Raw genomic sequence first — 27569 nt, forward strand, 5'->3', positions numbered from 1 at the left:
GAAACCATCTCCAGTCTGGAATAAATCCAAGCCTTTTAGAAAACCAAAGCCAGCTCCCAAGTCCACATGAAGGTGCAGCCATCATTCCAGCTCAGCTGGTAGGGGGCAGATTACAATTTTTCAAAGAAATTTGGATCAATTCAATTCACAATCTTTGGATTCAGAACATTGTTTCAGAAGGGTACAGAATTGGCTTCAAGATAAGGCCTCCTGCAAAGAGATTTTTTCTTTCCCGTGTCCCAGTAAATCCAGCGAAGGCTCTAGCATTTCTGAAATGTGTTTCAGATCTAGAGTTGGCTGGAGTAATTATGCCAGTTCCAGTTCTGGAACAGGGGCTGGGGTTTTATTCAAATCTCTTCATTGTACCAAAGAAGGAGAATTCCTTCAGACCAGTTCTGGATCTAAAAATATTGAATTGTTATGTAAGGATACCAACATTCAAAATGGTAACTGTAAGGACTATCCTGCCTTTTGTTCAGCAAGGGCATTATATGTCCACAATAGATTTACAGGATGCATATCTGCATATTCCGATTCATCCAGATCACTATCAGTTTCTGAGATTCTCTTTCCTAGACAAGCATTACCAGTTTGTGGCTCTGCCGTTTGGCCTAGCAACAGCTCCAAGAATTTTTACAAAGGTTCTCGGTGCCCTTCTGTCTGTAATCAGAGAACAGGGTATTGTGGTATTTCCTTATTTGGACGATATCTTGGTACTTGCTCAGTCTTCACATTTAGCAGAATCTCATACAAATCGACTCGTGTTGTTTCTTCAAGATCATGGTTGGAGGATCAATTTACCGAAAAGTTCATTGATTCCTCAGACAAGGGTAACCTTTTTAGGTTTCCAGATAGATTCAGTGTCCATGACTCTGTCTCTGACAGACAAGAGACGTCTAAAATTGATCTCAGCTTGTCAAAACCTTCAATCACAATCATTCCCTTCGGTAGCCTTATGCATGGAAATTCTAGGTCTTATGACTGCTGCATCGGACGCAATCCCCTTTGCTCGTTTTCACATGCAACCTCTTCAGCTCTGTATGCTGAACCAGTGGTGCAGGGATTACACAAAGATATCTCAATTAATATCTTTAAAACCAATTGTACGACACTCTCTGATGTGGTGGACAGATCACCATCGTTTAGTTCAGGGGGCTTCTTTTGTTCTTCCGACCTGGACTTTAATTTCAACAGATGCAAGTCTGACAGGTTGGGGAGCTGTTTGAGGGGTCTCTGACAGCACAAGGGGTTTGGGAATCTCAGGAGGTGAGATTGCCAATCAATATTTTGGAACTCCGTGCAATTTTCAGAGCTCTTCAGTCATGGCCTCTTCTAAAGAGAGAATCGTTCATTTGTTTTCAGACAGACAATGTCACAACTGTGGCATATATCAATCATCAAGGAGGGACTCACAGTCCTCTGGCTATGAAAGAAGTATTTTGAATACTGGTATGGGCGGAATCCAGCTCCTGTCTAATTTCTGCAGTTCATATCCCAGGTATAGACAATTGGGAAGCGGATTGTCTCAGTCGCCAAACGTTACATCCGGGCGAATGGTCTCTTCACCCAGAAGGTATTTCTTCATATTGTTCAAATGTGGGGACTTCCAGAAATAGATCTGATGGCTTCTCATCTAAACAAGAAACTTCCCAGGTATCTGTCCAGATCCAGGGATCCTCAAGCGGAAGCAGTGGATGCATTGTCACTTCCTTGGAAGTATCATCCTGCCTATATATTTCCGCCTCTAGTTCTTCTTCCAAGAGTAATCTCCAAGATTCTGAAGGAATGCTCGTTTGTTCTGCTGGTGGCTCCAGCATGGCCTCACAGGTTTTGGTATGCGGATCTTGTCCGGATGGCCTCTTGCCAACCGTGGACTCTTCCGTTAAGACCAGACCTTCTGTCGCAAGGTCCTTTTTTCTATCAGGATCTCAAATCCTTAAATTTAAAGGTATGGAGATTGAACGCTTGATTCTTAGTCAAAGAGGTTTCTCTGACTCTGTGATTAATACTATGTTACAGGCTCGTAAATCTGTATCTAGGAAGATATATTATAGAGTCATCATTTTTCCTGGCATTCTTTTAGAATTCCGAGAATTTTACAGTTTCTTCAGGATGGTTTGGATAAAGGTTTGTCTGCAAGTTCCTTGAAAGGACAAATCTCTGCTCTTTCTGTTCTTTTTCACAGAAAGATTGCTAATCTTCCTGATATTCATTGTTTTGTACAAGCTTTGGTTCGTATAAAACCTGTCATTAAGTCAATTTCTCCTCCTTGGAGTTTGAATTTGGTTCTGGGGGCTCTTCAAGCTCCTCCGTTTGAACCTATGCATTCATTGGACATTAAACTACTTTTCTTGGAAAGTTTTGTTTCTTTTGGCCATCTCTTCTGCTAGAAGAGTTTCTGAATTATCTGCTCTTTCTTGTGAGTCTCCTTTTCTGATTTTTCATCAGGATAAGGTGGTGTTGCAAACTTCTTTTAAATTTTTACCTAAGGTTGTGAATTCTAACAACATTAGTAGAGAAATTGTGGTTCCTTCATTATGTCCTAATTCTAAGGAGAGATCATTGCATTCTTTGGATGTAGTTAGAGCTTTGAAATATTATGTTGAAGCCACTAAGAATTTCCGAAAGACTTCTAGTCTATTTGTTATCTTTTCCGGTTCTAGGAAAGGTCAGAAGGCCTCTGCCATTTCTCTGGCATCTTGGTTGAAATCTTTAATTCATCATGCTTATGTCGAGTCGGGTAAAACTCCGCCTCAAAGGATTACAGCTCATTCTACTAGGTCAGTTGCTACTTCCTGGGCGTTTAGGAATGAAGCTTCGGTTGATCAGATTTGCAAAGCAGCAACTTGGTCTTCTTTGCATACTTTTACTAAATTCTACCATTTTGATGTGTTTTCTTCTTCTGAAGCAGTTTTTGGTAGAAAAGTACTTCAGGCAGCTGTTTCAGTTTGATTCTTCTGCTTATAATTTCAGTTTTTTTCATTATAAGATTTAAACTTTGTTTTGGGTGTGGATTATTTTCAGCGGAATTGGCTGTCTTTATTTTATCCCTCCCTCTCTAGTGACTCTTGCGTGGAAGATCCACATCTTGGGTAGTCATTATCCCATACGTCACTAGCTCATGGACTCTTGCTAATTACATGAAAGAAAACATAATTTATGTAAGAACTTACCTGATAAATTCATTTCTTTCATATTAGCAAGAGTCCATGAGGCCCACCCTTTTTTGTGGTGGTTATGATTTTTTTGTATAAAGCACAATTATTCCAATTCCTTATTTTTTATGCTTTCGCACTTTTTTCTTATCACCTCACTTCTTGGCTATGCGTTAAACTGATTTGTGGGTGTGGTGAGGGGTGTATTTATAGGCATTTTGAGGTTTGGGAAACTTTGCCCCTCCTGGTAGGAATGTATATCCCATACGTCACTAGCTCATGGACTCTTGCTAATATGAAAGAAATGAATTTATCAGGTAAGTTCTTACATAAATTATGTTTTTTTACTTTAAAATGTCCTAGGTATTCAAACTCCATTGTAAAGGACTTTAAGCAGCAAATCAGTACTGGAAATTTACTATGAAATCTCATGAGAGTTAAAGGGACACTTAACTCAAATTTTTTCTTTTGCGATTCAGATAGAGCATGCAATTTTAAGCAACTTTCTAATTTACTCCTATTATCAAATTTTCTTAATTATCTTGGTATCTTTATTTGAAAAGTAAGAATGTAAGTTTAGATGCCGGCCCATTTATGCCGGCCCATTTTTGGTGAGTGCTGTCCAGCAGGCTGAACCAAAAATTGGCTGGCTCCTTAGTTTAGATGCCTTCTTCTTTTAAATAAAGATACAAAGAGAACGAAGGAAAATTGAAAATAGGAGTAAATTAGAAAGTTGCCTAAATTGCATGCTCTATCTGAATCACAAAAGAAAAAAATGTGGGTTCAGTGTCCCTTTAAGTGAAATCTAGAAGCTGTTTTTTTATTGCATGTGTAGTAACACATATAACAATGTTTACATAGGCAGAACTTCTATCTCTGTAGAAATGCAAAAACCTAACAACCTACTCAAGCACTAACCCAATGCATATTCTCATGTGCGCTAAACCGACATGAAAATATGAATATTTTAACATTTTAATATTCTGCACATAATAGAATATGTTCTATTTATTAAGAAATAAATACTTCTACATATATTTGATGGTATTTTGGTACAATATATATCTATACCTATATATCTATATAAATATATAAAGGTATAGATGAATACATATAGGAATTAGGGATGGGCGAATGTTTCTAAAAATTCGAAATTTAAAACAAATTTTGATACATTTGTTAGTTCAAATGGAATTTCGAATGTTTATATAACATTCTAACATTCTATTTTCGAATTTTCGTTTTCGAATTTTTCAATAAAATTCAAAAATATTTGTTCGAATAATAGAATGTTTAGCTATGTATTCATTCAATTTCGAAATGTAATATTCAAATTTGAATGTGACATTCGAATTCGAATGTGACATTCAAATTTCAAATAGTATTTCTAGTCTACAACTGTGTTTACTAAATGTAATATTCGAATTCGAATGCTACATTCGAATGCTACATTAGTAGTCTAATACTGTGTTTTAAATGTGATATTCGATTCGAATGTGATATTCGATTTGAATGTGACGTTCGAATTCGAAATAGTATTTAGTCTAATACTGTGTTTTATAAATGTAATATTCGAATTTGAATGTGACATTCGATTTGAATGTGATATTCGATTTGAATGTGACATTCAAAATAGTGTTTCCAGTCTACAATTGTGTTTTATAAATGTAATATTCGAAATTGAATGTGACATTCGAAAACTGTAAATAACATTCGAAAATCGAATTTTTAAGAATAAGTGTGAAAGGGACATGGCCTAGCGTGAAGACCAGTGAAGGGGGCGTGACCCAGTGTGAAGGTCCGTGAAGGGGGCGGGCCAGGGGCAGGCCATGAAAGGCTGTGGAGAGAGCTCAAACAGCTCAAAAGAGGGGAGAGGGGGGAGAGGGAGATCAAGAGGGGAGAAAGAGACAGGGGAGAAAGAGAGAGAGGGGGGGAGAGAGAGGGGAGAGAGAGAGGAGAGATGGAGAGAGGGGAGATGGAGAGAGGGGAGAGAAAAAGAGGGGAGATGTGGAGAGAGAGAGAGAGAGAGAGAGAGAGAGAGGGGGGAGAGAAAGAGGGGAGAGAGAGAGGGGAGAGAGAAAGAGAGGGGGAGATAGAGAGGGGAGAGAGAGGGGGAGAGAGAGAGGGGGAGAGAGAGAGGGGAGAGAGAGAGGGGAGAGAGAGAGAGAGAGAGAGAGAGAGAGAGAGAGAGAGAGAGAGAGAGAGAGAGAGGGGGGAGAGAAAGAGGGGAGAGAGAGAGGGGAGAGAGAAAGAGAGGGGGAGATAGAGAGGGGAGAGAGAGGGGGAGAGAGAGAGGGGGAGAGAGAGAGGGGAGAGAGAGAGACAGAGGGGGGAGATAGGGAGAGAGGGGAGAGAGAGAGAGAGAGAGAGGAGATAGAGAGAGGGGAGAGAGAGAGGGGAGAGAGAGAGGAGAGAGAGAGAGGGGAGAGAGAGAGAGAGAGAGAGAGAGAGAGAGAGAGAGAGAGAGAGAGAGAGAGAGAGAGAGAGAGAGAGAGAGAGAGAGAGAGAGAGAGAGAGAGAGAGAGAGAGAGGGGAGAGAGAGAGACAGAGGGGGGAGATAGAGAGAGGAGAGAGAGAGGTGAAAGAGAGAGGGGGGGAGAGAGAGTGGAGAGAGAGAGGAGAGAGAGAGAGAGAGAGAGAGAGGGGAGAGAGAGAAACAGAGGGGGGAGATAGAGTGAGGAGAGAGGGGGGGGGGAGAGAGAGAGAGAGGTTGAGAGAGGGGAAAGAGAGAGAGAGGGTAGAGAGAGAGGGGGAAGAGAGAGGGGGGAGAGAGAGTGGAGAGAGAGAGGAGAGAGAGAGAGAGAGAGAGAGAGAGAGAGGGGAGAGAGAGAAACAGAGGGGGGAGATAGAGTGAGGAGAGAGAGAGAGGGGGGAGAGAGAGAGAGGTTGAGAGAGGGGAAAGAGAGAGAGAGGGTAGAGAGAGAGGGGGGAGAGAGAGAGGGGGGGAGAAAGAGAGAGAGAGAGAGGAGAGAGAAAGAGAGAGAGAGAGGGGAGAGAGAAAGAGAGAGAGAGGGGAGAAAGAAAGAGAGAGGGAGAGAGAAAGAGAGAGGGGAGAGAGAAAGAGAGAGGGGAGAGAGAAAGAGAGAGGGGAGAGAGAGAGGGGAGCAAGAGAGAGGGGAGAGAAAGGGGGAGCGAGAGAGGGGGGAGAGAGAGAGAGAGGGGGAGAGAGAGAGGGGAGAGAGAGAGAGGGGGGGAGAGAGAAAGAGAGGGGAGAGAGAGAGGGGAGAGAGAGAGGGGGGGAGAGAGAGTGGAGAGAGAGAGAGAGGGGGGAGAGAGAGAGGGGAGATAGAGAGAGGGTAGATAGAGAGGGGGAGAGAGAGGGGAGATGGAGAGAGAGGGGAGATGGAGAGAGAGAGGGGAGAGATAGAAAGAGCGAGGGGAGATAGAGAGAGAGGGGAGATAGAGAGGGAGAGAGAGAGCGCAAAAGCGAGGGGGGAGAGAGAGAGTGCAAAAGAGAGGGGTAAAGAGAGCGCAAAAGAGAGGGGGGAGAGAGAGAGCTCAAAAGAGAGGGGGAGAGAGAGCGCAAATGAGAGGGGAGAGAGAGAGAAAGCAAAAGAGAGTGGGAGTTAGAGAACGCAAGGGGTGAGACCACTGTACTGCAAAAAATGGCCTGTGTGAACGGGCTTTAGGACTAGTAGAAAATATTCTGATATGTACAGAACATGTGAAATATTTACAGTAAACACACAGTATAACACAAAAATGAATATTATACTAAATGAATATCACAAAAATATGTTTTTACATGTTTTTATTTACTTAAAGGGCATGATACCCAAATGTTTAAACACTTTAAAGTGATGCAGCATAACTGTAAAAAGCTGACTAGAAAATATCTCTGTGTAAAAAAAAGATTTCTTTCATGTAATTAGCAAGAGTCCCATGAGCTAGTGACGTATGGGATATACATTCCTACCAGGAGGGGCAAAGTTTCCCAAACCTCAAAATGCCTATAAATACACCCCTCACCACACCCACAAATCAGTTTTACAAACTTTGCCCCTATGGAGGTGGTGAAGTAAGTTTGTGCTAGATTCTACGTTGATATGCGCTCCGCAGCAGGTTGGAGCCCGGTTTTCCTCTCAGCGTGCAGTGAATGTCAGAGGGATGTGAGGAGAGTATTGCCTATTTGAATTCAATGATCTCCCTTCTACAGGGTCTATTTTATAGGTTCTCTGTTATCGGTCATAGAGATTCATCTCTTACCTCCCTTTTCAGATCGACGATATACTCTTATATATACCATTACCTCTACTGATTCTCGTTTCAGTACTGGTTTGGCTTTCTACTACATGTAGATGAGTGTCCTGGGGTAAGTAAGTCTTATTTTCTGTGACACTCTAAGCTATGGTTGGGCACTTTTATATAAAGTTCTAAATATATGTATTCAAACATTTATTTGCCTTGACTCAGGATGTTCAACGTTCCTTATTTCAGACAGTCAGTTTCATATTTGGGATAATGCATATGAATAAATCAATTTTTTTCTTACCTTAAAATTTGACTTTTTTCCCTGTGGGCTGTTAGGCTCACGGGGGGCTGAAAATGCTTCATTTTATTGCGTCATTCTTGGCGCGGACTTTTTTGTCGCAAATTTTTTTTTCTGTTTCCGGCGTCATACGTTTCGCCGGAAGTTGCGTCATTTTTGACGTTTTTTTTGCGGCAAAGGTGTCGGCGTTCCGGATGTGGCGTCATTTTTGGCGCCAAAAGCATTTAGGCACCAAATAATGTGGGCGTCTTTTTTAGTGCTAAAAAATATGGGCGTCACTATTGTCTCCACATTATTTAAGTCTCATTATTTATTGCTTCTGGTTGCTAGAAGCTTGTTCACTGGCATTTTTTCCCATTCCTGAAACTGTCATTTAAGGAATTTGATCAATTTTGCTTTATATGTTGTTTTTTCTATTACATATTGCAAGATGTCCCAGATTGACACTGAGTCAGAAGATACTTCTGGAAAAATGCTGCCTGGTGCTGGATCTACCAAAGTTAAGTGTATCTGCTGTAAACTTGTGGTATCTGTTCCTCCAGCTGTTGTTTGTAATGAATGTCATGACAAACTTGTTAATGCAGATAATATTTCCTTTAGTAATGCTACATTACCTGTTGCTGTTCCGTCAACATCTAATACTCAGAGTGTTCCTGTTAACAAAAGAGATTAACATCATCATTCTGATTCTGATAATGGTTCCTCTTGTTCAGAGGGTTCTGTCTCAGAGGTTGATGCTGATAAATCTTCATATTTATTCAAAATGGAATTTATTCGTTCTTTGCCCTGTAGTTATTCCAGAAGTTTTTCCTGTCCCTGATGCTATTTCTGAAGTAATCTCCAGGGAATGGAATAATTTGGGTAATTCATTTACTCCTTCTAAACGTTTTAAGCAATTATATCCTGTGCCATCTGACAGATTAGAGTTTTGGGACAAAATCCCTTAGGTTGATGGGGCTGTCTCTACTCTTGCTAAACGTACTACTATTCCTATGGCAGATAGTACTTCCTTTAAGGATCCTTTAGATAGGAAGATTGAATCCTTTCTAAGAAAAGCTTACTTATGTTCAGGTAATCTTCTTAGACCTGCTATATCTTTAGCGGATGTTGCTGCAGCTTCAACTTTTTGGTTAGAAGCTTTAGCGCAACAAGTAACAGATCATAATTCTCATAGCATTGTTAATCTTCTTCAACATGCTAATAACTTTATTTGTGATGCCATCTTTGATATCATTAGAGTTGATGTCAGGTATATGTCTCTAGCTATTTTAGCTAGAAGAGCTTTATGGCTTAAAACTTGGAATGCTGATATGTCTTCTAAGTCTACTTTGCTTTCCCTTTCTTTCCAGGGATATAAATTATTTGGTTCTCAGTTGGATTCTATTATCCCAACTGTTACTGGAGGGAAAGGAACTTTTTTACCACAGGATAAAAAATCTAAAGGTAAATTTAGGTCTAATAATCGTTTTCGTTCCTTTCGTCACAATAAGGAACAAAAGCCTGATCCTTCACCCCACAGGAGCGGTATCAGTTTGGAAACCATCTCCAGTCTGGAATAAATCCAAGCCTTTTAGAAAACCAAAGCCAGCTCCCAAGTCCACATGAAGGTGCAGCCATCATTCCAGCTCAGCTGGTAGGGGGCAGATTACAATTCTTCAAAGAAATTTGGATCAATTCAATTCACAATCTTTGGATTCAGAACATTGTTTCAGAAGGGTACAGAATTGGCTTCAAGATAAGGCCTCCTGCAAAGAGATTTTTTCTTTCCCGTGTCCCAGTAAATCCAGCGAAGGCTCTAGCATTTCTGAAATGTGTTTCAGATCTAGAGTTGGCTGGAGTAATTATGCCAGTTCCAGTTCTGGAACAGGGGCTGGGGTTTTATTCAAATCTCTTCATTGTACCAAAGAAGGAGAATTCCTTCAGACCAGTTCTGGATCTAAAAATATTGAATCGTTATGTAAGGATACCAACATTCAAAATGGTAACTGTAAGGACTATCCTGCCTTTTGTTCAGCAAGGGCATTATATGTCCACAATAGATTTACAGGATGCATATCTGCATATTCCGATTCATCCAGATCACTATCAGTTTCTGAGATTCTCTTTCCTAGACAAGCATTACCAGTTTGTGGCTCTGCCGTTTGGCCTAGCAACAGCTCCAAGAATTTTTACAAAGGTTCTCGGTGCCCTTCTGTCTGTAATCAGAGAACAGGGTATTGTGGTATTTCCTTATTTGGACGATATCTTGGTACTTGCTCAGTCTTCACATTTAGCAGAATCTCATACAAATCGACTCGTGTTGTTTCTTCAAGATCATGGTTGGAGGATCAATTTACCGAAAAGTTCATTGATTCCTCAGACAAGGGTAACCTTTTTAGGTTTCCAGATAGATTCAGTGTCCATGACTCTGTCTCTGACAGACAAGAGACGTCTAAAATTGATCTCAGCTTGTCAAAACCTTCAATCACAATGATTCCCTTCGGTAGCCTTATGCATGGAAATTCTAGGTCTTATGACTGCTGCATCGGACGCAATCCCCTTTGCTCGTTTTCACATGCAACCTCTTCAGCTCTGTATGCTGAACCAGTGGTGCAGGGATTACACAAAGATATCTCAATTAATATCTTTAAAACCAATTGTACGACACTCTCTGATGTGGTGGACAGATCACCATCGTTTAGTTCAGGGGGCTTCTTTTGTTCTTCCGACCTGGACTTTAATTTCAACAGATGCAAGTCTGACAGGTTGGGGAGCTGTTTGAGGGGTCTCTGACAGCACAAGGGTTCTCGGTGCCCTTCTGTCTGTAATCAGAGAACAGGGTATTGTGGTATTTCCTTATTTGGACGATATCTTGGTACTTGCTCAGTCTTCACATTTAGCAGAATCTCATACAAATCGACTCGTGTTGTTTCTTCAAGATCATGGTTGGAGGATCAATTTACCGAAAAGTTCATTGATTCCTCAGACAAGGGTAACCTTTTTAGGTTTCCAGATAGATTCAGTGTCCATGACTCTGTCTCTGACAGACAAGAGACGTCTAAAATTGATCTCAGCTTGTCAAAACCTTCAATCACAATGATTCCCTTCGGTAGCCTTATGCATGGAAATTCTAGGTATTATGACTGCTGCATCGGACGCAATCCCCTTTGCTCGTTTTCACATGCAACCTCTTCAGCTCTGTATGCTGAACCAGTGGTGCAGGGATTACACAAAGATATCTCAATTAATATCTTTAAAACCAATTGTACGACACTCTCTGATGTGGTGGACAGATCACCATCGTTTAGTTCAGGGGGCTTCTTTTGTTCTTCCGACCTGGACTTTAATTTCAACAGATGCAAGTCTGACAGGTTGGGGAGCTGTTTGAGGGGTCTCTGACAGCACAAGGGGTTTGGGAATCTCAGGAGGTGAGATTGCCAATCAATATTTTGGAACTCCGTGCAATTTTCAGAGCTCTTCAGTCATGGCCTCTTCTAAAGAGAGAATCGTTCATTTGTTTTCAGACAGACAATGTCACAACTGTGGCATATATCAATCATCAAGGAGGGACTCACAGTCCTCTGGCTATGAAAGAAGTATTTTGAATACTGGTATGGGCGGAATCCAGCTCCTGTCTAATTTCTGCAGTTCATATCCCAGGTATAGACAATTGGGAAGCGGATTGTCTCAGTCGCCAAACGTTACATCCGGGCGAATGGTCTCTTCACCCAGAGGTATTTCTTCAGATTGTTCAAATGTGGGGACTTCCAGAAATAGATCTGATGGCTTCTCATCTAAACAAGAAACTTCCCAGGTATCTGTCCAGATCCAGGGATCCTCAAGCGGAAGCAGTGGATGCATTGTCACTTCCTTGGAAGTATCATCCTGCCTATATCTTTCCGCCTCTAGTTCTTCTTCCAAGAGTAATCTCCAAGATTCTGAAGGAATGCTCGTTTGTTCTGCTGGTGGCTCCAGCATGGCCTCACAGGTTTTGGTATGCGGATCTTGTCCGGATGGCCTCTTGCCAACCGTGGACTCTTCCGTTAAGACCAGACCTTCTGTCGCAAGGTCCTTTTTTCTATCAGGATCTCAAATCCTTAAATTTAAAGGTATGGAGATTGAACGCTTGATTCTTAGTCAAAGAGGTTTCTCTGACTCTGTGATTAATACTATGTTACAGGCTCGTAAATCTGTATCTAGGAAGATATATTATAGAGTCATCATTTTTCCTGGCATTCTTTTAGAATTCCGAGAATTTTACAGTTTCTTCAGGATGGTTTGGATAAAGGTTTGTCTGCAAGTTCCTTGAAAGGACAAATCTCTGCTCTTTCTGTTCTTTTTCACAGAAAGATTGCTAATCTTCCTGATATTCATTGTTTTGTACAAGCTTTGGTTCGTATAAAACCTGTCATTAAGTCAATTTCTCCTCCTTGGAGTTTGAATTTGGTTCTGGGGGCTCTTCAAGCTCCTCCGTTTGAACCTATGCATTCATTGGACATTAAACTACTTTTCTTGGCCATCTCTTCTGCTAGAAGAGTTTCTGAATTATCTGCTCTTTCTTGTGAGTCTCCTTTTCTGATTTTTCATCAGGATAAGGCGGTGTTGCAAACTTCTTTTAAATTTTTACCTAAGGTTGTGAATTCTAACAACATTAGTAGAGAAATTGTGGTTCCTTCATTATGTCCTAATTCTAAGGAGAGATCATTGCATTCTTTGGATGTAGTTAGAGCTTTGAAATATTATGTTGAAGCCACTAAGAATTTCCGAAAGACTTCTAGTCTATTTGTTATCTTTTCCGGTTCTAGGAAAGGTCAGAAGGCCTCTGCCATTTCTCTGGCATCTTGGTTGAAATCTTTAATTCATCATGCTTATGTCGAGTCGGGTAAAACTCCGCCTCAAAGGATTACAGCTCATTCTACTAGGTCAGTTGCTACTTCCTGGGCGTTTAGGAATGAAGCTTCGGTTGATCAGATTTGCAAAGCAGCAACTTGGTCTTCTTTGCATACTTTTACTAAATTCTACCATTTTGATGTGTTTTCTTCTTCTGAAGCAGTTTTTGGTAGAAAAGTACTTCAGGCAGCTGTTTCAGTTTGATTCTTCTGCTTATAATTTCAGTTTTTTTCATTATAAGATTTAAACTTTGTTTTGGGTGTGGATTATTTTCAGCGGAATTGGCTGTCTTTATTTTATCCCTCCCTCTCTAGTGACTCTTGCGTGGAAGATCCACATCTTGGGTAGTCATTATCCCATACGTCACTAGCTCATGGACTCTTGCTAATTACATGAAAGAAAACATAATTTATGTAAGAACTTACCTGATAAATTCATTTCTTTCATATTAGCAAGAGTCCATGAGGCCCACCCTTTTTTGTGGTGGTTATGATTTTTTTGTATAAAGCACAATTATTCCAATTCCTTATTTTTTATGCTTTCGCACTTTTTTCTTATCACCTCACTTCTTGGCTATGCGTTTAAACTGATTTGTGGGTGTGGTGAGGGGTGTATTTATAGGCATTTTGAGGTTTGGGAAACTTTGCCCCTCCTGGTAGGAATGTATATCCCATACGTCACTAGCTCATGGACTCTTGCTAATATGAAAGAAATGAATTTATCAGGTAAGTTCTTACATAAATTATGTTTTTTTACTTTAAAATGTCCTAGGTATTCAAACTCCATTGTAAAGGACTTTAAGCAGCAAATCAGTACTGGAAATTTACTATGAAATCTCATGAGAGTTAAAGGGACACTTAACTCAAATTTTTTCTTTTGCGATTCAGATAGAGCATGCAATTTTAAGCAACTTTCTAATTTACTCCTATTATCAAATTTTCTTAATTATCTTGGTATCTTTATTTGAAAAGTAAGAATGTAAGTTTAGATGCCGGCCCATTTATGCCGGCCCATTTTTGGTGAGTGCTGTCCAGCAGGCTGAACCAAAAATTGGCTGGCTCCTTAGTTTAGATGCCTTCTTCTTTTAAATAAAGATACAAAGAGAACGAAGGAAAATTGAAAATAGGAGTAAATTAGAAAGTTGCCTAAATTGCATGCTCTATCTGAATCACAAAAGAAAAAAATGTGGGTTCAGTGTCCCTTTAAGTGAAATCTCATGAGATCACAGTAAAAGAGTTCATGACCTCAGCACTGCTGATGCTGATTGGCTGCTGTTCATTTGTTCTTTTTTTTTTTTTACACAGAACTTAGTCTGGTGAACTGAAGAAGTTGTGAGGTAAAATATCTTCCTTTTTTACATAGAGATGCTCAGGTGATATTTTCCTGTCAGCTTTTTACACTTATGCTGCATTACTTTAGAGTGATTTAGCATATGAGTATTATGTCCCTTTAACTACAAAACTGCACAGGGCTCCATGTACTTATATATATATATATGTCTATATCTGTATCTGTAAATACATATATATACATATAAATACATAAATACATATGTAAACACACACACACACATATATATAAACATCTTTAGAGATCTATATGTATGTATCTGAATGTTAAAGCCCTTTGCCTGCCTTTTTTTTCTACCACTTGAGACCTCATACCTTTGAGCCCTTATAACTTTTGTGCACAATATTTTTAAAAATAATATTTATTATATGGTGTTATTATGAGTGGAACTGTACTATGTAATGTATTTGTGATGTGTTTTGTGACACTTTTTTGTTTTGCCAAATGGTTAACTACAGCTCTACAAAGCCCTCAACTGCACTGCCCCCCCCCCTACATCTCAGACCTTGTCTCCAGATACTCTCCCTCCCGACCCCTTCACTCTACTCATGACCTCCTACTCTCCACCTCTCTTGTTACCTCCTCACATTCCCATTTACAAGATTTCTCCAGACTGGCTCCCATCTTATGGAACTCTCTGCCTCGCTTCACAAGACTCTCCCCTAGTTTTGTAAGCTTCAAGTGCTCCCTAAAGACTGTACTATTCAGGGATCCATACAACCTACACTAACATTCCTATCTCCACTGCTATCCCCTTGAACCCCTTAGCATGTAAGCCTATGAGCCCAGCTGTTTGTAGATCACCCTCATAAAAGCCGACTACAACAGTGCAACTCTCAGCAGGGCCCTCTACCTATTTGATCCCTACACATGTTATCTTGTATACCGCCTATGTTTATAGCACTGCGGAATCTGTTGGTGCTCTACAAATACCTGATAATAATAGCTCTGAGGACACGCTTACCCAACAAACGTTAACTTGAATTGCGGTCATGCTATTGTGTTTACTCTCAACTTATAATATCAGCGCAATTTAACCTGCGCGCAAATGAAAGCATATTAAAACTCTTTCTACAAGAGCAGTTGTAGCATTGTGGGCTTTTAAAAAGTTTGCATCTTTGGAGCCGACTTGCAAAGCTGTCACATGGTTTTCTCTGTATACTTTTTCCAAATGTTATCTTTTTGATGTTTTTTGCTTCTTTTGGAAGGAAAGCCCTTCTGGTTGCTGTGTCGGCTAAATAGGAACTGCCAGAAAAATTGCTCCACCCTTTCTGTAACAAAGGCCATGTGCTTGGATATTAATCCCATATTTTAGGGAGGACTGTGGACCATCATCATTTTACAAAAGAAAACAAAATGTATGTTTACTTGATAAAATATTTTCTTTCGGAATTATGATGACCCACAGGCCGCAACTGTTTAAAGTTTTGTGCAACACTCTACATGCCCTGCTTTGTCTTTCCTACCTATATATTTCCTATTTTCTACTTGGCTATACTTTATACTAAGAGAGAGAAGAGAGGTGGGAGGGATTTAAATCTCTAATATGGGTTCTTGACCTCTTCCTAGTGGTGGGAAATGTATCCCATATGTTAGAAAGGACTGTGGACCATCATCATTAGGAAAGAAAATAATTTATCAGGTAAGCATAAATGTTGTTATTAAAATATAAAAGTGCTAATTAAAAAATATACACAATATAGTCAAAAATTATGTAGACACCTAACCATCACACCTGCATGAGCTTGTTGGTCATCCCATTTAAAAACCATGGGCATTAAAATGGAGTTGATACCCCTTTGCCACTATAACAGCCACAACTCTTCTGGGAAGGCTTTCCGCAAGATGTTGGGGTGTGTTTGTAGGAATTTATGCCTTTTCAGCTAAAAGAGTACTTGTGAGGTGAGGCACTGCTGCTGGACAAGAAGGTCTGGTTTTCAATCACCATTCCAATTAGTCCCAAAGGTGTTCAGTGGTGATGAGGTTACTCGACTTCCACCACACCAAACTCATCAAGCCATGTCATCTCCATGGACCTCGCTTTCTGCACAAAGGCTCAGTCATGCTGGAACAGGAAGGGTTTTACCCAAACTATTGCCACAAAGTTAGAAAAGCTCAATTATTTAAAATGTCGCTGTGTCCTGTAGCATTGAGATAACCCTTTCATGAAACTAAGAGGCCTATCCCAAACAAGGAAAAACTGCTCCAGACCATTATCCCTCCTCTACCAAACTTTAAAATAAGTAGCATTTTCCTAGCATCTGCCACACCCAGATTCTTCCATCAGACTGCCAGATGTTTCACAACAGAAATATCACAAACTGGCTTTAGACAGAAGAGGCATTCTATGACAGTGCCATGTTTAAAGTCATTGAGCTCTTCAATACAACCTATTATACTGCCAGTGTTTGTCTATTGACATTTTATAGCTATGTGCTGAATTGTATACACCTATTAGTCACCTGAGCTCAATACTTAGTAGGGATGCCCACATACTTTTGGCCATATAATGTGTATTTACAGGATTTATTCCAAATGCAGCCACGAATAAGGGGGTTAAGATTAAGATACTCTGAATTATACAGTAATTAGGTAAATCATTAATACAGTCATAGATAAAAATGCTTTTATATAAAAAAAAATGTATGAAGGTCTTTTGCAACACAATACTTAATTGCTTATATAAAATCACAAGCATACATTGGCTATGACTGGGATAGAGCCCAGAAGTAGTTATAGGTGCAAATGAAGACATAATTATAAAGAGATAGAAAAAAGAGAGACATTTCTAGGCACTCACAATACTGAACACAATCTCACAATCAATATCTTTGAAAAAATCTTTATATCCATCACTAGTAGAACGTTTGATATGTAGACAGGATAACTTTCCATTTGATTGTTAAAGGTACAGTCAAGTCAAAATTGAGACAGCACACACAATTGTAAACAACTTTCCAATTCACTTCCATTATCTAAATGTGAAAAACCTTTCTAATAAGCAGTAGATTTTTTTCTTCTGGCAAACACAGACTAACATACAGTATGTATACCCTATGAGCTTGTGCAAATGCTCAGTAGGGGTTGGTGCCTAAGAAAAAGGACACATAAAAACAATGTGCAAAATGTGATAATAAGTAAATTGGAAAGTGTCTTAAAACTGCAGTTCTTTCTGAATCATGAAAAATGATTGACTTTAGTGTCACTCTCCCCACACATGGATCAAAATTGCCCACTAACATTTTTTTTGGTAGTTTTAAGCATGTTTATATATATATATATATATATATATATATATATATATATATATATATATATATATATATATATATATATATATATATATGTATACACAGTATATATACTGTATCTGTGTGTGTGTGTGTGTTATTTAAAAGTTAAGTTAACCTTCGGCACTGGTATGAGGTCATATATAAAGATTTTTTTCAAAGATATTCATTGTGAGATGGTTTTCAATATTAGATTAGATTGACTAAGTTACCATTTAAGATAAAAATCCTTTAGATATTTATTGAGTGCCTAGAAATGTATTTTTTCCATCTCTTTGGAAATTGATTATCATACTTATGTTATTTAGACATTAGGCATCCACACTCTATAGATTGTATCATACGTTTACTATGGAAAAAGTGGTGAGATTAGATTGACTAAGTTACCATTTAAGATAAAAATCCTTGAGATATTTATTACATAATTTGCAAATAAAGACCTACCTGAACTGTATGAAGCTTTAAATCCAGTTGCTGTAATGGCTCCATCAGTAATGAATTTCACAAGCATTGAATTGCTGGAGGCTACAAGTGAGGTCAATTTTCCAGAACCACAGGTTTTATTAAGGAGAACTGGAGATGTTATGCTGGCTCCATCATATACAGTAACAGAGTCAGATATACAGTTTGTTGTAGACTGGACATCAAATGCTTCAAATGTCAGGAAAACCTGTGGGAAATTAATATAAAGTTACTTCATTTATCTAATTGTAGGACATATACAGGTTGCTTCAAGTCTGCGCTTGTTTTCAGTAGACAACATTTTGTAAACTTTGAGTTGTATTGTCAGCGGGGTTTTTCCATTATCACAATCCAAAAAATGTCTCTGCTGTTAATACTCCTCAAGCTCATTATCATTACCTCCCAAAACAACATGAAATCATCTTAGTAGTAAATAAAAAATCAAAAAACCCGTGGTTAACCAGAGACAAAATGGCAATTAGTAATACTAATAGGTAATATAAATTAACTAAATGTGTTCCAAGACCTTAGATATGTGTGTGTTTTTAAGGAATTTAAAACCCGACACGCACAAAAAGACAAAGTTATAATATTGCAACTGCATTTACGTATTCCAATAATAAGTCAATGATGCACGAAAAATGGGGGGGGGGAATGAACACCCTAATCGCACGCAAACCTGATCTCGTTATCTGAAGTGCATTAACCCAACATGAAATATTAATATTTCACATTCCAATGTTCATCACATAGCATATTATGTTCTATTTATTTTTAAATACATATTTCTACATATATCTGATAGTATTTCGGTACAATATATATCTACAGGGAGTGCAGAATTATTATGCAAGTTGTATTTTTGAGGATTAATTTTATTATTGAACAACAACCATGTTCTCAATGAACCCAAAAAACTCATTAATATCAAAGCTGAATAGTTTTGGAAGTAGTTTTTAGTTTGTTTTTAGTTATAGCTATTTTAGGGGGATATCTGTCTGTGCAGGTGACTATTACTGTGCATAATTATTAGGCAAATTAACAAAAAACAAATATATACCCATTTCAATTATTTATTTTTACCAGTGAAACCAATATAACATCTCAACATTCACAAATATACATTTCTGACATTCAAAAACAAAACAAAAACAAATCAGTGACCAATATAGCCACCTTTCTTTGCAAGGACACTCAAAAGCCTGCCATCCATGGATTCTGTCAGTGTTTTGATCTGTTCACCATCAACATTGCGTGCAGCAGCAACCACAGCCTCCCAGACACTGTTCAGAGAGGTGTACTGTTTTCCCTCCTTGTAAATCTCACATTTGATGATGGACCACAGGTTCTCAATGGGGTTCAGATCAGGTGAACAAGGAGGCCATGTCATTAGATTTTCTTCTTTTATACCCTTTCTTGCCAGCCACGCTGTGGAGTACTTGGACGCGTGTGATGGAGCATTGTCCTGCATGAAAATCATGTTTTTCTTGAAGGATGCAGACTTCTTCCTGTACCACTGCTTGAAGAAGGTGTCTTCCAGAAACTGGCAGTAGGACTGGGAGTTGAGCTTGACTCCATCCTCAACCCGAAAAGGCCCCACAAGCTCATCTTTGATGATACCAGCCCAAACCAGTACTCCACCTCCACCTTGCTGGCGTCTGAGTCGGACTGGAGCTCTCTGCCCTTTACCAATCCAGCCACGGGCCCATCCATCTGGCCCATCAAGACTCACTCTCATTTCATCAGTCCATAAAACCTTAGAAAAATCAGTCTTGAGATATTTCTTGGCCCAGTCTTGACGTTTCAGCTTGTGTGTCTTGTTCAGTGGTGGTCGTCTTTCAGCCTTTCTTACCTTGGCCATGTCTCTGAGTATTGCACACCTTGTGCTTTTGGGCACTCCAGTGATGTTGCAGCTCTGAAATATGGCCAAGTGGCATCTTGGCAGCTGCACGCTTGACTTTTCTCAGTTCATGGGCAGTTATTTTGCGCCTTGGTTTTTCCACATGCTTCTTGCGACCCTGTTGACTATTTTGAATGAAACGCTTGATTGTTCGATGATCACGCTTCAGAAGCTTTGCAATTTTAAGAGTGCTGCATCCCTCTGCAAGATATGTCACTATTTTTTACTTTTCTGAGCCTGTCAAGTCCTTCTTTTGACCCATTTTGCCAAAGGAAAGGAAGTTGCCTAATAATTATGCACACCTGATATAGGGTGTTGATGTCATTAGACCACACCCCTTCTCATTACAGAGATGCACATCACCTAATATGCTTAATTGGTAGTAGGCTTTCGAGCCTATACAGCTTGGAGTAAGACAACATGCATAAAGAGGATGATGTGGTCAAAATACTCATTTGCCTAATAATTCTGCACTCCCTGTATTCCTATGTATATATGTATGTATGTGTATATATATTGTATTATTTGGAATTGTCTGAGGACGGTTTGACACGAAAATAACGGTGAGTGCTCTCTTTAGCCTTTTATATGATAACTGAGTGGGATGCAACCCGGAAGCATTACGGTATAGTGAGTGCTGGACTTTTTGCACATATGTATATATATATATATGTATGTATCTATATATATATCTTTATATAAATATATGAATATATATATATAAATATATATATATAAATATATGAATATATATATATATATATATATACAGTATATATATAAATATATATATAGATATATAGATATATATATATATATAGATACATATATATATATATATATATATATATATATATATATATATATATATATATATATATATATATATATATATATATATATATATATATATATATATAGGACCGTGATGGCAGACCTATGGCACACTTGCCACAACTGGCGTGCAGAGGCCTCTCTGTTGGGATTCGAGCCATAATGATTACTATAGTTGAGTAATTTAAGGGATGTTAAATTTTATTATGAATGAAATTTGCAAAAATTTTATTTCATGTTTTATAAACAATTTGCATATTTTAATTTTTAATTTTTGTTTACATTATGATATATTCATTATTTTTGTATTGTACAATTTCTGTCAATCACATCATTGGTTCCCCCCATCAATGTAGTTTCTCAGCACTTTATAATCATGTACAGCAGTCCCACCTGCTGTGCTCATCAGTATTAGAGCTATTCCAATAATTGTATTACCTCTATTGCTCTTAAAACTTTTGTGCCTCAAATAGTAAAGTTATGTGTACAGCAGTCCCGCCTGCTATACACATCACTGTCATTATACCTGCGCTTTCAGTATTTTCTATTTCCCCTTTCCCTCTTCATATTTTTGGGTCTCATATAGTAAAAAGATCACTGTCATCATACCTGCGCTTTCATGACACATGAACGCTCTATCTGTTTTTCTATCTGTTTTACCTTCAGTAGATTGATGTGTACAGCAGTTCCGCCCGCTGTAGTGTACACGTCACTAGGATCCGAGCCGTGCATTCAGAACTCATGAACGCTTCCTCTCGTCTTTTTTTTTACCTTCAGTAGATTGATGTGTACCGTAGTCCCGCCCGCTGTACATGTCACTAGGAAGAAACCGTTCACAGTAAATGGGCGAGTTCAACTATTGGATGCTTTTAGCCACCTCTCCTCCAATCTTATTGCTCTTTCAAGAAGATTGACGTGTACAGCAGTCCCGCCCACTACACATCACTGTTATTTGTATAGCTTTCCCATTATAGCAGTGGAACCTTTATCATTCAATCGTGTGCTATTTTTTTTATAACCAAAGCGCATACCTCCAATCAGCTCTTGTCTAAAATGACTTGAGCTTTTAGGACCAGCTAAACACCTGTTACTACACAGGAGCCATCAAGCTGTGCTAGTAGCAGGTGTCTACAAGCCCCTTATATTTCTATAATCCCTCCTTAGGGATTATTCAGTAGAATACACTTTCTGCAAGTAAACAGAGAATTTTCTAATCATCTGTTCACTTAGCAGACCAGATAGAAATATAAGGGGCTTGTGGACACCTGCTTTTAGCACAGCTTGATCGCTCCTGTGTAGTAACAGGTGTTTAGCTGGTCCTAAAAGCTCAAGTCATTTTAGACAAGAGCTAATTGGAGGTATGCGCTTTGGTTATGAAAAAAAGCGCACACGATTGAATGATAAAGGTTCCACTGCTATAATGGGAAAGCTACACACATAACAGTGACGTGTAGTGGGCGGGACTGCTGTACACGTCAATCTTCTTGAAAGAGCAATAAGATTGGAGGAGAGGTGGCTAAAAGCATCCAATAGTTGAACTTGCCCATTTACTGTGAATGGTTTCTTCCTAGTGACGTGTACAGCGGGCGGGACTACTGTACACGTCAATCTACTGAAGGTAAAAAAAAAAGAATGGATAAAGCGTTCATGTGTCATGAAAGCACAGGTTTGATGACAGTGATGTGTATAGCAGGCGGGACTGCTGTACGCATTCTAGAATAATCGGTAATAAAATTTGTTAGTAAAATGTAAAAAAAAAAGAGCAATTACAAAAATTAGAAATGTTGTTGAACATCTATAAGTTGAGGTAAATTATAAATCCTATATTTTGTGCTACTCATGCAGAAAAGTAACAAGCATTGACAGGCTGTGGTTACTATGCTTGTAATGCAATGCATATGCTTAATGGTCCAGATGACTAAGCTTTTGATTGGGCAGAAAAAAGGGAAGAAAAAAAAACAGAGGAGGGAGGCTGGCAGGGGAGCATTATCTATAAGATATTCAATTAATAAAAAAATGTATTTAAAAGAAGAAATAAAAAAAGAGGTTTTTATAAAAAAATATGGCATGAACTTTAATTTTTTTAAAGTTATATTGAAGAGTTTACCATCCCTTTAAGTTATCAGTGAAGGAATATGCTTACATATGAAAGTGTTGGAATGTTTGACAAAGGTTTGTATTTCAGGGTATAGCTGAAGGTCAATTTATTAGAGCAAGAAGAACAGATTATTTGGAAGAAAGTGATACCCTAAAAAAAGTCTTAAGGAAAGAGGTTACTCTTCAAACTTCTTGAATAAAGTAACCATAAAAATACAAGGTCGACAGCCGCTCTTCATTACCCGATATTCATCTGAATATTTTGCAGTATGTGATATCATAAACAAGTATTTACCACTGCTTTATGGTGATAAGCCTTAAAAAGGGTGGGAAAGGATTACTGAAATGCGTAAGACCAGTCAACTACTTTTTTTTTCTTGCACATCTATTTTAGACTAAAATAGACTTTTATCACAGTATATTGTAGCTTTTGAGCTATATATACGATGATGACAAAACAGACCACTTATTTTTTACTATAATAAACATTTGTTTTTCTATTTATTAGAGTTAATGGCCAACTTTTTTTTTCAAAAAAACTATTTGTATCATTGGAAACTCTTATTGTGTTTTTCTTTTGAGACAAAAGCAGTCAATTAGCATAGACAGTTGTATGAAGTGTTTTTCTAAAAAACAAAAACCTCAGTATTTACGTTTAAAGGGGCAGTAAAGTCAAAATTAAACTTTCATAATTAAGACAGAAAATGCAACAACTTTCCAATTTACTTCTGTTGATAAATTTGCTTTGTTCTCTTGGTATCCCGTTTTGAAGATTAAATCTAAGTAGGCTCATAGGAGCTTAGGAGCGTGCATGTGTCCTTAGATCTTTATGATAGCAGTATCTGCAACAATGTATAACACTGATGTAAACAGTATTGCAAAACACTGCTGCCATAGAGTTCTGAAGGCACATGCACATGTCTGAGCATTTATGAACTTACCTAGATTTACTCTTCAACAATAGATAGTGTCAACAAAGGTAATAAAGCACATTTGATAACGAATTGGAAGTTGTTTAAAATTGCATGTTCTGCCTGAAACACTGAGTTCTAAATTTGATTTACTGTCCCTTTAAAGAGCCAGTAAACCTTGCAAATAATGTTATATAATTCTGCACATAGTGCAGAATTATACAACATTAGCTTAGCTCCAGATCTCTAAAGTGAAGGGTTAAATAGATATCATGCAAAGACACTGAGCGGGTCTTTTTTCTTCTCCTAGGTGCATCTGGGCACGCTGTCTAATCACAGCCAGCCCGATTGCGCTATTAAAATCAATGTAGCTCGCTCCCACTCTGGTCTAGTAGCGGGAGCGAGCTACATTGATTTTAATAGCGCGATTGTGTGCGCTGTGACTAGACAGCGTGCCCGCAATGCGCTTAGGAGAAGAAAACAGACCCGCTCAGTAGAGCCAGGAGCGGCGTTCTGTTTTCTTTGTTAAAAATCTAACAGTTTGCTTTAGAAAGCTGGTGCTAAGCTAATGTTATATAATTCTGCACTATGTGCAGAATTATATGACATTATTTGCTAGGTTTACTGGCCCTTAATCTTACTTTCATTTTTAAATGTTCACAATTAGATCGAATATCTACATTCACAATTTTGAATGTAACATTTGACTTAACAAACACTATTTATACGTTCAATAGATCATGTGGTAGGGTATTTAGTATATTGATACATAATAGATACAAATATATGAATTAAAAATTTTCTATTTCGATTATTGTATCATTTGAATATTACATTTAAAGATAGCAATAGAAATACTATTACATTTAACAATTTCAAATTGTACAAACATTTGCAATTCAAAATGAACAAACCAGTGTGTTAAAATTTGTTTCATTTTTTGACTGTTGCAAAACATTCGACCATCCCTAATCAGCATACTCTGCTTATCCTATAATATAAAAGGCCAAGTGTGTTTGTCCAAAGCTGTCATGCGCAGTAGAGACAGCACTAGGACAAACACACCTGGCCTTTGAGTCCTTACCTGATCTGCGGCAGAAGTGGGCGTGACCGGGCGTGCACAGGGGGCGTGGCCGGGCATGAGTGGGGGGCACGGCCGATGTGAAGGGGGCATGGCCGGGCGTGAATGGCCGTGAAGGAGCGTGACCGGGCATGAAGGGGCGTGGCTATGCGATAGAGAGGGGAGAGAGATAGAGAGGGGGCAGAGATAGAGAGGGGGGAGAGAGATAGAGAGGGGTGAGAGAGAGGGGGGAGAGGGGGGAGAGAGGGTGGGGGAGAGAGAGAAAGAGAGCAAAAGGGAGGAGGGAGCGAGAGAGCAAAAGAGAGGGGGAGAGAGAGCACAAAAGAGAGTGGGAGAGACAGCACAAAAGAGAGTGGGAGAGACAGCGCAAAAGAGAGGCGGGGAGAGAGCACAAAAGAGAAGGGGGTAGTGAGCACAAAAGAGAGGGGGTAGAGAGCACAAAAGAGAGGGGAGAGAGAGAGCGAAAAAGAGAGGGGGGAAGAGCGCAAAAGAGAGGGGGGAGAGAGCGCAAAAGAGAGTGGGGAGAGAGCGCAAAAGAGAGGAGGAGAGAGAGAGTGCAAAAGAGAGGGGGAGAGAGCGCAAAAGAGAGAGGGAGAGAGAGCGCAAAAAAAGGGGAGAGAGAGAGTGCAAAAGAGTGGGGGAGAGACAGCACAAAAGAGAGGGGGGAGAGAGCGCAAAAGAGAGGGGTAGAGACAGCACAAAAGAGAGGGGGGAGAGAGCGCAAAAGAGAGGCGGGGAGAGAGCACAAAAGAGGGGGTAGAGAGCACAAAAGAGAGGGGGGTAGAGAGCACAAAAGAGAGGGGAGCGAGAGAGCAAAAGAGAGGGGGAGAGAGAGCACAAAAGAGAGGGGGGAGAGAGCGCAAAAGAGAGGCGGGGAGAGAGCACAAAAGAGAGGGGGGTAGAGAGCACAAAAGAGAGGGGGGTAGAGAGCACAGAAGAGAGGGGAGAGAGAGAGCGAAAAAGAGAGGGGGAAGAGCGCAAAAGAGAGGGGGGAGAGAGCGCAAAAGAGAGGGGGGAGAGAGCGTAAAAGAGAGGAGGAGAGAGAGAGTGCAAAAGAGAGGGGGAGAGAGCTCAAAAGAGAGGGGCGAGAGAGAGTGCAAAAAAAGGGGGGGAGAGAGAGAGCAAAAGAGAGGGGAGAGAGAAAGCACAAAAGAGAGGGGGAGAGAGAGAGTGCAAAATAGAGGGGGAGAGAGAGCGCAAAAGAGAGGGGAGAGAGAGAGGGGGTAAGAGAGAGCAAAAGATGGGGGGAGAGAGCGCAAAAGAGATGGGGGAGTGAGAGAGCGCAAAAGAGAGGGGGAGAGAGAGAGCGCAAAAGAGAGGGGGAGAGAGCGCAAAAGAGAGGGGGGAGAGAGAGAGAGCACAAAAGAGAGGGGGAGAGAGCTCAAAAGAGAGGGGGAGAGAGAGAGCTCAAAAGAGAGGGGGGAGAGAGAGCTCAAAAGAGAGGGGGAGAGAGAGAGAGCAAAAGAAAGGGGGGGGAGAGAGAGAGCACAAAAGAGAGGGGGAGAGAGAGAGCGCAAATGAGAGGGGGGGAGAGAGCTCAAAAGAGAGGGGGGAGAGAGCTCAAAAGAGAGGGGGAGAGAGAGAGAGCTCAAAATAGAGGGGGATAGAGAGCAAAAGAGAGGGGAAGAGAGAGCAAAAGAGAGGGGGAGGGAGAGAGCATAAGGGGTGGGACCGTTGTACTGCAAAAAATGGCCCATATGAACGGGCTTTAGGACTAGTGTAATATATTTTGTTAGCAGTTATAATTAGTTATAATTAGAAGCTATTAGATTTGCCCTACATCATATATTTATTATCTACATAAATGCATTACTGCAAATTACCTTATCAGCTGGGGTGCGGATGAGCCATAAGCAGTTGGTATTATCTAGATATGCAGATGGATAGTTTGCTGAAGTCACTGTTCCAGTAGAACCAGAAAGCAAACTGCTACAGATATCTAAATGACAAAAATACTGGAAGTTTATTTAGTTTCCTTTTATCTTTGCGTTAAAATTGTCTAAAAAATCAATGACTAATTGGAAACTCATTAAAAGAACATTTACTACAAGATCTTTAATTTAGGGTAGTAAATAATATTTGCATTATTTAATTAATCCGCTTTTAAAATGACATTAGATTGCTGAGTACAAATACAGTAACATGGGTACTAATCACCATTCTTTTCTTTTCCTCCTATACCTGAAGTTTTTTAAGCCATACTTGTATTTTAAACCATTACAGAAGTTAGTTGGTAAAACTCTGCATCTGTATACTGTGCGCAGCCATTTTGGTATGCGTGTATTGTTGCACCGTGTAACAGAGGCAGTGCTCTTTCATAGATAAGTGACATTGTTGGCATTTTACAGATGAAACTTGCACTTTGTTTTAGCTCATACAATAGAAAGCAGAATTACATTTGCTGTTTTTTTTACACGGGGGGGGTGGGAGGTGTTACAAAAAAAAATGTAAAAGTCATGCACATCTGCTATTTCTGAACAAGGGGGATCCCAGAGGAGAAGCTTTTACAACCATATGTGTTATGACTACATATGTGGTATATAAATAATTTCATTGAGAAACCCAAAGTTTATGAAAAGTTAACCATTTTTTTAATATGATCACATTTGGCTGCAAAAAAGGGTGGCATGATATATACCAAAATGGGGTGTCTACAAAAAATATATATTTATAGTTTTGATAGGTAAAAAAAAAACAAAACAAGGCTCTATTTCTGTTTAAATAGAGTGATAGCAAAAATGCTAGACATTTTTCCGGACTTTTAGGAAAATTCTTCTCTGAAACTCCTGGTCATATGTCCCCATATATAATAAGAAAAGGCAGATAGAGGTAAAATAAACTAGGAAAGTGCTAAAAGCTAGACCTAATGAAACGTGGAAATGCCAATTATAAGCACTATAAAAAATGTCCCTTTTAGAACACTATAGAAGACACTGTGGCCTAGATTTAGAGTTTGGCGGTAGCCGTGAAAACCAGCGTTAGAGGCTCCTAGCGCTGGTTTTAGGCTACCTCCGGTATTTGGAGTCACTCAAAAAAGGGTCTAACGCTCACTTTTCAGCCGCGACTTTTCCATACCGCAGATCCCCTTACGTCAATTGCGTATCCTATCTTTTCAATGGGATTTTTCTAAC

At 39.4% G+C, this 27569-nt stretch overlaps 1 protein-coding gene across 1 annotated transcript in view; it reads right to left on the bottom strand.

The window, feature by feature from the left end:
- The window catches only part of LOC128656856 (embryonic protein UVS.2), a 169084-nt gene that overhangs the window by 28984 nt on the left and 112531 nt on the right, over positions 1 to 27569 (bottom strand). Inside the window, exons 11-12 of the mRNA XM_053711022.1 lie at positions 26262 to 26377; positions 17598 to 17823 (exon numbers count right to left, since the gene is read on the bottom strand). Of these exons, the coding sequence (XP_053566997.1) occupies positions 17598 to 17823; positions 26262 to 26377 (342 nt within the window). The remainder of the gene's footprint in view (positions 1 to 17597; positions 17824 to 26261; positions 26378 to 27569) is intronic.

The sequence above is a fragment of the Bombina bombina genome, chromosome 4, assembly GCF_027579735.1.
Source record: "Bombina bombina isolate aBomBom1 chromosome 4, aBomBom1.pri, whole genome shotgun sequence".
Classification (NCBI taxonomy): domain Eukaryota; kingdom Metazoa; phylum Chordata; class Amphibia; order Anura; family Bombinatoridae; genus Bombina; species Bombina bombina.